Source organism: Crassostrea angulata, chromosome 3, assembly GCF_025612915.1.
Source record: "Crassostrea angulata isolate pt1a10 chromosome 3, ASM2561291v2, whole genome shotgun sequence".
Taxonomy (NCBI): Eukaryota; Metazoa; Mollusca; class Bivalvia; order Ostreida; family Ostreidae; genus Magallana; species Magallana angulata.
In genome coordinates, this window is record NC_069113.1 from 18,490,540 (window position 1) to 18,502,342 (window position 11,803).

At 32.9% G+C, this 11,803-nt stretch overlaps 1 protein-coding gene across 1 annotated transcript; it reads left to right on the top strand.

Annotated features, from left to right (window-relative positions):
- The first annotated feature begins 422 nt into the window (after positions 1-422).
- LOC128177291 (toll-like receptor 4) lies at positions 423-4,411 on the top strand. Its single transcript, XM_052843951.1, has 2 exons — positions 423-500; positions 1,694-4,411. The coding sequence occupies exons 1-2, from the start codon at positions 486-488 to the stop codon at positions 3,980-3,982; spliced, it is 2,304 nt and encodes a 767-aa protein (XP_052699911.1). The 5' UTR covers positions 423-485; the 3' UTR covers positions 3,983-4,411.
- Positions 4,412-11,803: the final 7,392 nt, after the last annotated feature.

The following is an 11,803-nucleotide window of genomic DNA, read 5'->3' on the forward strand; positions in this document are numbered from 1 at the left end:
GAACATGGATCTTTGTGTTATTCAAATGTTAAGAACCTCAGATCAAGGGCTTATAAAGGAAATATTTTTTTTTTGATTATTGATCAAAAAAGGACAAAAGATTTTTCCTTGTTAAAGGTAGGCCTTTGAATTGATGTTTAGACAAATATTGATAGAAAAGGAAATTGTGTCGTTAAGGAAGACTTCATAAAAGAAATTAAAATATTTTTTATATCCTAATGTTGACCCATTTTAACATCTTTATTCAGGAAGACTTCCAAAATTAATTATACACTTTGGAATGTCAAAGACAGCACTGTTGAAAAGCCGTTTGAAGTTGGTTTCAGAAAAAAATTAGGACTTCCTAAGTTATACAAAGCAATCAAAATTATACAGAACTAATAAGACGTCATTTACTTATAAAAGCATACATCGCTCTAACATTCTGGGTCAGATATAGGAAAAGACGTGTGGTCAAGTGTATTTTGCAGCTACAAAACAAGGAGATGGTGCAATTAAAGGTAGGCCTATAGTAGAAAGAAATGAGACAGTATTGTTTTATTTGTAATAAGTTTTTACATCTGATTATTCTTATTATAAACGCACTATTCTACCTGATTTTATAGTTAGCTTAGCTACTGATAGGTATGGTTCTAAACCTTTTCTTTCAATCACCAATAGTACTGATACATGTAACAAAACTTGAGCAGCATTGTACATTTTCGTGAATGTGAAGTCAACAATAAATATTTTTGGTAATAACTTAGAGTCTTTTCGTCAGCAATTTGACATTCGCCTCTCTATTGAAGGGGACATTGCAAATAAACGAAGCCATGTAACTATGCAAAGTTCTGAATTTTCTAATCTGCTACATAAAAGTTATGGACTCGATTTTTTGTGCTTTAGTACCGTCAAATCGGATGAGAACTTTTAATTGTTTTAGATATTAACATTGTACCTAACTTAGTCATGCCAATTGAAGTTGTAAACTGTACCCTCAACGCATCATGCTGTATTATACTTATGTAAAAATTACACAAAACATAAAAAGGAGTTATCAATAATCGGTAATTATACTGTTGTATCAATATGAACAAGAACCATGCAAAACCAGTTCTTCGTTTACCTTCTACAATACACATTGACAATGTATAAGATTTTTTATTTATTTGTCGAAATGATTGCTATAATTTTTAATATTTTAATATTTATATGTGATTTATAATATAATGCTTTGGATTTACAATTGAAATGCTTTAAAGGGGCATGGTCACGATTTTGGTCAAAAATTATATCCAGATCTCAATGTTACAATGCTTCATTACGGTATTTTTAATTGTCATTTAAAATTTGGTGCCATAAGTTGAGTTATAAGAGAGTTATAGAGCTTTCATTTCTTTGCTATGTAAACAAAGATTTTGTTTACATTTTGAATGTTGAAGTGAAATTCCAGTTTTAAACCTAAAATGAATGTGTTAAACGTTAGGAACTGTTTATCTATTCTTAAAATGAAGTAGACTGTAGCCCTGTATCTTGCTTATAACTCTACGACTGGCTTTCAAATTTAATTTGATCATTAGAATTGCATTCCTAAAGCATTATAAATAATAAAAAAACAGAAAAATAGAATTTGACCAAAATCGTGATCATGTCCCTTTAACAAGAAAACAATTACTAAAACGCTCTTATCGAATTGTATAACTCTCCTTTCCAGATGCTACCACTAATTTATGTTGGAAATATGGTATTCTTGTTAGCGAAAGGAACAAACATACATTGTTCATCGGAGAAACTGTGTAACTGCTCTCTGCAAAATACAGTTATCATTGCTCATTGTAATGGACTAAATTTAACCACATCACCAAACTTTACAGAGGATGTCCTAGTTATTGATTTGGGACTAAATCGTATTGATGGTATACCGCAAAATTTGCCGAGTGGCTTGATACTTCTAAATTTAACTGGAAATCCATACTTACGAAAAATCGAAATCGATGATTTAGGAAGATACAACAACCTTCAACACTTTGACGCATCACATTGCAGTTTAAGGAATATCAAAAAGTTTGCATTTAGAAACAATACAAATCTTCAATATTTAGACATCTCAAATAATCCTGAACTAACCTTGGATGTACTAAATAATGTTACTCGTGATTTAAAATATTCAAATATCACTACTCTTCGTCTAGATAAACTTCAGTGCACCTATAGCATAAGTACCGTTTTTCGTACCGATTACATAAAACATCTAAGTAACTCTCATTTAAAAGTTCTGTCCGTTGCCTCGAATAGAATATCCTATTTCGAGCATGATGTATTCGTGAGGTTGCCGAATACATTAGAAGAATTAAATGTCGGAGATAATAGTCTAGGCTTTGGAAGTTATCTATTATTTCTAAGTAATCTCAAAGGGTTGAAAATTCTAAATGCAACATTTCAAAATTCGTTTCACCTAACAAGAAGGATTGGTTGTTTTTGTAACGATTCTTGGAATTCAAATTTTCTCCAAGCCTCCACCCCTTGTGCAGGAGGAATCAATTATCAAAATGAAATGAATTTTAAGCCATGTACAAATGGCAACAGTAACCATTCAAAAATGAATACAAACATTCATATATCTACATTCGTTAGTGCCTCCTTAACTATATATGGCCCTCCTAATTTGGAGCGATTCTATTTTCACGATAATATGTACAAACTGGAGGTACGAAATTACCAATTTAACTTAACTTACAGAAAACTTACCCATCTGTTTCTACAAAATAATATTCTTTATAAGTTATCTGGACCACTTCGAGGTCTCCAAAGCGTACAATATTTAGATCTGTCAAATAACTTATGTGAATATATTTCTGTTTCTTTCTTCGATGAGTTTGATGGAGTTATTCAGCTTAATTTATCAAGAAATATGTTAAGCACTTGCATTGAAAACGATACTCAAGGTCAAATTTTTCAGCGATTAATTAAACTGAAAATTCTAGACATATCGTACAATCGAGTAAGAAAATTTCCACGTTTAATCTTTCAATATTTAGATAATCTTTCGGAACTTTATGTCAAGTTTAATTCTTTGGAAACTTTCAACGTTTTGATATCTCACATGCAAAAACTTTCATTTTTGGACCTATCTAATAATCAAATAACAACACTTGATGCGACGTTTCGTACTTCATTACAAAGTATTATACTAAAAACCAAATTTACTCAAATAAATTTATATAAAAACACACTTAAATGCTCATGTGAGGAATATGATTTCATGCAATGGTTAAAAAAGTACAAAGACCACATTTTAAAACTGTCAAAGTACGAATGTATTTCGCCTAATTCAAGTAGTCTAAGTTTTAAAAATTTAGATCACATTATTTCGTCCATGGAAATGTTTTGTGCGACATATTTCAATCTCATAGTTGTACTTACCATCATATTATTTGTCATTATGACTATCATCGTTGGTGCGATATTAAACCGCTATAGATGGAGATTAAGGTACCTTTACTTTCTCGCAAAAAGACGCTATACAGAGGTTCAACATTTACAACAATCAAACACCGACTCATATCGGTACGATGCCTTTGTCTCATACGCTGAAGAAGACAAAGACTTCATTTTGCGAAAATTGAATTTTCTTGAAAAAGATAATAACTTAAAATTATGTGTACACTGTAGGGACTTTATTCCTGGAACGGATATTGCTGACAACATTGCAAATGCAATTCATAACAGTAGACGGACTTTGTGTGTTCTAACATCATTCTTTCTTGATTCGTACTGGTGTATGTATGAATTAAATATGGCAAGAATGGAGTCTATATATTCGAGAAAAGAACAAAATATTCTCTGTATTGTTATTCTAGACAAAACAGTATTTGAAAAGGTTCCACTGAAAATCGTTGATTTGCTTGAAAGTCAATCATATCTTGAGTATCCTGATAATGGAAATGAAGACCTGTCATTTTGGAATAAACTGTCCCTCACTTTGCAATCTCCAGTGTCCTAGTGATTGTAGACGTAACAGCTGCGTAGCATTGAAGACAATAAAAACGTTCAACGAGATACATACTGTTTTTATCCCTAATCAAATGCTTAACAATTTACAAATAAAACTTGATAAAGGTGTTTTCAAGAAAGGAATGTATAATTCTGCATCTATTTTTCGTCATGAATAACAAAACAATAGTGAATGCAGTGACTGAAAACCTAGGACAAAGTTTAAAGACGACAGCTTACAATACTATTTGAAAATTGAAGGCGGTCAGTCATAAGGCGCTCAGCGAATGACTTTACTGGATTTTTCGCACTTTGTGAATTTCACAGTCAAAAGTGAAAGGATAGTGGATGTACTACAATCTGAGTGGCAATTTTATTTGTTTATGTATTCATTCTTGTGCTTAATTATTACCGTATACGCAATTAAATCTGTTTTTCATTTGTCTTTTTATTATAACTTTACCCATAGACACTCATTATACGGCATTAACCCGAATGATCGAGCTTATTTTGTAAATTCGTTACCAAATTTGGTTAACTGACAGAAATTATATTCTGGACAGGAGATGGCATCTATCTTAGGTATAATGTATAATGCCTCCTATCTAATAACTTTACCTGATGAACTAAACTATAAATGAATCTAGTGAACCATAAAAAAGAAATACACTTGTCACCTTTCTTACCTTTATGTGTATTAAATCAGTCTATGGAAGCATTAGAATCTCTACGTGAAATAATGTCCCAAGGCCACGTCAAACGACGAAAACAATAGTTTATGAGTTTGGATCAGTTTTGATATTAAGGATTATAGTTATATTTTTTTTATTTAATTATATAGCAAGAATTTCGATCCCATGGAAAAATGAATATTTATTTAGACATGCAAATTTGGTCGCTTGCCAAAACCCTTATAATTAGGTGCAATAAATTTATTTTGACCTTTATTTTGATTTGTTGTCGTGTTGTAAAGTACAAATTCGCAGAGGCATCTGAAGAGGATAGTTAACGTAAAACATAATGGGTGCAGTGTCTGTTGTTATTGCGATTTTGATAAAAATTTCAAAGAAAACTCTGACATCAATTAACTATTTACATTATTGTCTTGATTTTTCATACAACTTACTGAATTTCGCCAGTCCAGCAGGCGTTTTATCTAAATAAAGAGCCTAACCAGACGATAGAATATTTTTGGCACTTCTATATTTCGAACGAAGTCTGTATTGATGACCGCCCAGTAAAGGTTTACGGAAATGGCGACCAAATGCAAAATGGACGCCGCACAGCAAAACACAACAAACGTAATCCACATGTCATAAACCTCGGTCTGGAGATTGACGGGCATCACTAAGGTGGCAACCATTAAATCCGCCATCGCTTGTGACAAAACAGTTGGTGGCGTTCTGTAAGGTTTTCTCACGAAGTATGGCCGCAATGACAAAAACGTTACTTATAGTTGTCGCTTACGCCATAGCCACCCCCCCCCCCCCCCAAAAAAAAAATCGTGGTAGGAATGACAAAGTCTACACTTTTACCAGGGGCCCAAACACTACGGGCGTTGATATCTCCTCCACCTCTTCACCTAAGACAAAGATTTTAATCCAAAAAACCTGCAAAAATCTATGTCTGTCCGTCTGTCCGTCCGTCCGTCCATCAATCTATCCATCTATCTACTGTAGATTCCTTATTTTACACGAGTACTTAATTCCGCGATTCCACTGTTTTGCATCAAATCACGAGAATATAAAATCGCGAGCACCAATTTTTTGTTATCATAATGGTTTCATATAGCTTAAAAACTGTCTGAAAAATAAGAGCAGGATTTTAAAATCAGCTAGGACTGCTTCTCGCAATTTTACGCGGAAATGAATTCCTCGCGTTTAATTAGGAATTTACAGTATCTATCTATCTATCTATCTATCTATCTATCTATCTATCTATCTATCTATCTATCTATCTATCTATCTATCTATCTATCCATCCATCCATCGATCTATCTATCGTGTGCTGCAAAACTCAGCGCTAGTGAGAGTCATACATTGTAGAACTTCACGAGGTCCGCATCATTGATGGGCGGGTGGTGTACAACTCCACCATGTCCCTGGCGTTAGAGCTCCATTGTGACCCCTTTGAACACTTTGCAGTTTTCCCGGAACTCTGTGCCGTGAATGATATCAATTTTTGCAGATGTCTGTTTTCCTTAATTACGGCGGCTTGGAAGGGCCAGATGAAAAAAAATTAATTTTATTCGTTCGGACGAATTAGCTATTTGTTCGGACGAATAAGTTATTTGTTCGGACGAATTAGGATTTGTTCGGACGAATTAGGATTTGTTCGGACGAATTAGGATTTGTTCGGACGAATTAAATATTTGTTCGGACAAATAAGTTATTTGTTCGGACAAATAAGTTATTTGTTCGGACGAATTAGGATTTGCTAGAGAGAGAGAGAGAGAGAGAGAGAGAGAGAGAGAGAGAGAGAGAGAGAGGGGTCATAATCATGGATACATAAATGTGAAAAGTCTAATCAGTTTACATGATCATGCGTGGATCCAGAAAAAATTACCGGGGTGGGGGGTGGGGGGGTCTGAGAGATAATTTTGTTTGCGGGGTGGGGGTCCAAGGCCCCCGGCCACCCCGGCTCTAGATCCGCGTATAGATGTATGCCAACTCTAGGCAGCGCAGGTTTTTTCCTTGGTAACTATAAGTTTTTTTTCACGCAATGCCAGAAGAAATGTTTCCAATAGTCATAATTATAGGATTCCGCAGGTGGATTTTGATTGTCGATGTTTATATTGAAAATGTAGTCATTCTCCTGTTTACTTGGGACACTGGACATACGAAATTATCTTTCGCCTTAACTTTATACATATACATGTATACGATCAAAGTTAACTGATATGCTTCGTGATCGAATTGTAATAATCGCACAATTACTTAAGTGACTTATAAAACAAACTAATTTTTACTTATACTTTATGATATAAAGTCAGCAAAATAACCCAACATCCTAACTATAATATAAGATAATAATAAAAATAGAATTTTATGATAAAAATACTTATCGTCCGTCAAATAGACCTCTGATGACGTATTTACATGTTAAAATTATCATATGGCTTTGTAAAGTTCTCCTTTGTTTGGAATCTTAGGAGCGCAAAAAAACATTATCAATATTCATACAATTGATCATAACTGATTGAATCAAGTTCTGGGGAAAATTTAAATAATTGTACGATTTTAAGTTGAAATAAAAGCTTACAAAACAATGGACAATTTGATACAATATTTTCAAAAGGTTGTATCTCATTTTTCTTAATTATTATTGAAAAATATTGTTTATCAATCATACTACCAGAAATATCTGACGCCTATTTTCATCGGTCGAATGCGGCAGCCAGATTATTTATAGATAGAAACTGCATATGATGACGACTAACTTTGATTTTGTATCGACGATTTTTGATGCTATGTCTGATTTTAAAAATGAAATAGATTCAAAGTTGACTAAAGAGACAACCATTAGGGTTAACATTAGTTTTAGACTATCGGAAACCCATGGCACCATGATAATATAACTCCAATCCTTTAGATAGATAGAGTTTGAATATTGAGCTTGACAGCACTATATGTCAGATATTGCGTACATGTCAGATAATATACCACCAATGTCTATATTATTAGCAATTCATCATTTGAAGGAAAAGGGTGGCTTGACCCCCCCCCCTCTCATCTACATCATTACCAGAGCAGATAGTCTAAATTACTCCTCATATAAACTAATAACTTATTCGTCCGAACAAATCCTAATTCGTCCGAACAAATAACTTATTCGTCCGAACAAATAACTTATTCGTCCGAACAAAAAACTTATTCGTCCGAACAAATCCTGATTTGCCCGAACAAATAGCTAATTCGTCCGAACAAATCCTAATTCGTCCGAACAAATAACTTATTCGTTCGAACAAATCTGAATTCGTACGAACAAATACGTAATTCGTCCGAACAAATCCTAATTCGTCCGAACAAATAACTTATTCGTCCGAACAAATAATTTATTCATCCGAACAAATCCTAATTCGTCCGAACAAAGAACTTATTCGTCCGAACAAATCGTCATTCGCCCGAACAAATCGTAATTCGTCCGAACAAATAACTTATTCGTCCGAACAAGATTTTTTTATTTTTTCATCTGGCCCTTCCACGCCGCCGTAATTCCTTGTCTGTATGACACCATTTTGGTTTTTTTGTACGTTTTTGAGATAGAGGTAGAATTTGCCTAGCAGACGATCGAGATCTACAGGAAGCAAGCATTTGAAAACCAGCTGTGGCCTTTTTTTGATTGACAACATTCACGCGAAGCACTGATTGCCTGTTTCGTTACACGTTTCGTATTCTTCGCTGTAGTATCACAATAATGTTTCCCACATAATCTTGATCGGTCGTAAAAAACTGTCTGGACCAATGGCAGCAACTTCCGTACTCTCGGCCAACCTTAAGAAGATTGTATTTTAAAAGCAGCATTGTTTACAGTGGAAACTAGGCATAAGACAAGTCGTGTTATATCATATTCCGCGGAAGCGATTTCGCGTCGATATCGGAAAACAACGACTATCACGTAATTTACTTTTAGCCAATGAAAATGATGAAAAATATTCTCTAGAACTGGTGGGGGGATTTAATCAAACTTGATACAAAGTATCCTAGTGGAAAGGGGATTCTAAATTGTTGATATTAGGGACAAAACGCTTAAAAAAGAGATAATTATGAAAAAGTAAAAATAAGGTGTGTGTCTTTAAAAAAGTCTTTTCCCCAAGAACCTCTAAACCAGAAATGTTCATATTTACACCAAAGCTTGGATATATGATAAAGATTCTAAATAGTGAAAATCGTGAAAAAATCTTTAAAAAAGTCTTTTCCCCAAGAACCTCTAAACCAGAAATGTTAATATTTACACCAAAGCTTGGATATATGATAAAGATTCTAAATAGTGAAAATTGTGACCCTGGATTAATATTAGAGCACCATAAGGGGTAGTTCATTTTACAATTTTAAAAGTTTTATAAAACACAATAAGATTGGTCAGTTTTTAAAAAGCATCTTAGATCTTCGGATATGATGTATGTACAATACACAATATATACTACCTTAGCATGCCTGCATAGTTATCTGAATTTCTTTAGAATGATTTTTTAAAATAATTTCCCTTATGCAGCTTTAATACTGGCACAAGGTCACGATTTTTACAATTTAAAGTCTATATTATATACAAGTTTAAGTATAAATAGTGGTATTTCTTCATTAAATTGGTTCGTGAGAAGAACATTTTAAAAATAATCACAATATTTTACTAATATTATCTCCCTTCTGAAAACCTAAGGGTTTTAGCCTTTATTAAAAATATGTAGCATTACCGTCTTATAAGGATACATCGTAACAAGTTAAGTTAAAATAAGTTCAGTGGTTCCAGAGAAAAAAGATGCGACAGACGGACAGAAGGACGGCGGACAACATGTGATCAAAAAAGCACGCTTAAACCTTTGCTTCAGGTGAGCTCAAAACCTTTAATTAGATATGAAAGAACTTTATAAAAATTAAAATCATCACTCTTTTGATAGAATGAGAGTACAAACCCATGGATGTTTACATTATAGAAAAACGCACAGAAGAAATATAGTTGTAACTAGACACGATCTCGTTGCGAGCAACGAGTGGGTCTTCCGTCCGATTTTTGAATAGATTAGATTAAACTTATCACTTCAAAGATAAAATCGTAGATCTAAGCGAAAAATAGTATAAAAAAATTTGCGACAATCGGGGCTTGATCCCGGGTCACCTGAGCCATGTCCACGACTCTATCGATTGAGCTACTCTGACTCTCGCTTCAGAACTTTGACGCTTAATTTGTCGAGAATGCCTGAATTACCTGAAAGCACCTTGTTGCGAGCAACAAGTGGGTCTTTCGTTTGATTTTGAATTGATATGGTTTTGGTACGATTTACTATCATATTAACTTCCTTTTAAACTAATTTTTCAACCTACACTGCGAAATGCAGATTTCCGGAAAACGTCATTTTTAAACTTTAATATCTCTGCAATGCGTTGTCCGATTTTAAAACGGTTTTTAGTTTTGTATTCAGTACAAAAATGTCAACAAAACGCATATGCTTTCAAATTCCAAAAATCAAAATATTAGAATCACTTCCGGTGACGACCGGAAGTGACGGACGACCTGTTCATATCAAAATTTGATAAGTTTAAAACATATTCTGATGGAAAAAATGTAGATTATTTGATTTATAACATTTTTAAAACACAATTTTCCAAAAATGCTGTTTGAGCGGACCGGAAGTGACGGACGATCGTAGTTTTACCTGATCGGCCCTAGAAATTCAAAAATCTATCATTCCTGAAACTTTCAATTTTCTATCTTTAATCGTTTTTGCGAAAAAGGGAGGACAAGATCACTTTTTACAAAAAGAAAAACGAATATAACGGCCGACCGGAAGTGACGTCATCAACAAAAATGTACATGATGAAAGACCTTGATATTTTGTATTATTCGTGAAATTTTCATAAAAATGTATTATAGCATATTTGAGATATTTGAGTTTTAAGAAAAATGTTAAGAAAAAAGAGAATAATAATAGTGATACTCAGTTCAGAGTTACTAAGTTAACATCACTCAGTGCAGTGCAAATTACTTTTTTTTTAAATTGCATTTTTTGACATACACTGTACATTATATGTAACTTTAAGTTTTAACAAACCTATTTTTGTGCTTATTTGTAGATTTTTTTTTATTTTTTGAAGCAAAAATTGCATTCAGTTGTAAATGTAAAGAACTTTTATATTGACATTTCAATTGCAAGTCCTACATTTTTATTCTAAAGTTCTTTTTATGTAAAATATATTGAGGTTGTTTTTCTGATCTGTTTTTTTTTGCAAGGAATTGAATACATGAACTTGTATAGGAATGCAGGTTATTTCAATGGTGCCACTTGTTTAAAACAGAAAGTTTCAGAAATATAGACGAACCCATTAGTTCTCTTCAGTGCCATATACTACATATTAAATCAATACAACACGTATGTTGATAACCAAATCATACATTTATACAAATAATAAGCATGGGAAAATATGTACACTCAAGTAAATCGATTATCTGTGTCAACATAATACCAATACATTTTATACATATGCACTGTTCATGTAGTAAAACTTATCTTTGCTTGTGAATACATGTATTATTTTTTTAAATCAAGGAAGAATGAACAATAAAAAGTCATTTTCCTAATTTTGACTTGTATAGAATTTTGCTTTTTAACTTGATAAAGCTTTTCAAAGGAATACCGGTATTGCACTTGTCTTTAACAAGTAAGGAAAAGATATCTCTTGCATCAAAGGGTCACTTCACATTAGATATTATTGAAATCTCTCCCAAACAGTGTTACATTTACATCTTAATTAGCACATGTTTATTTATTTATTTGAAATCAAACTAAAACTCCTAGCTGTCTTAGTTTATAAATTTTTTTGCAATAAAACATAGCTAATTTAGAAGTTATAAAGAATTTGCTTATAAAGAAAATAACGTTTTTTAAAAAAAAAAAAGGGAAAAAAAAGAAATTTAATGTTCATGTTTTATTACTCAGTACATTTTCAGTAGTTTTTTAGTGCGATAAATTTCAGTGGCGTGTTTTTATAAACATGAATTTTAACTACCATCATGCACTCACTGACCTGACCTCATTATGAAAGCTTGTGGGAATCGGCAGGAAATTCAATTACTTAGTAATATGGGAAAAAATATCAATTCGTTATTTCCAAAT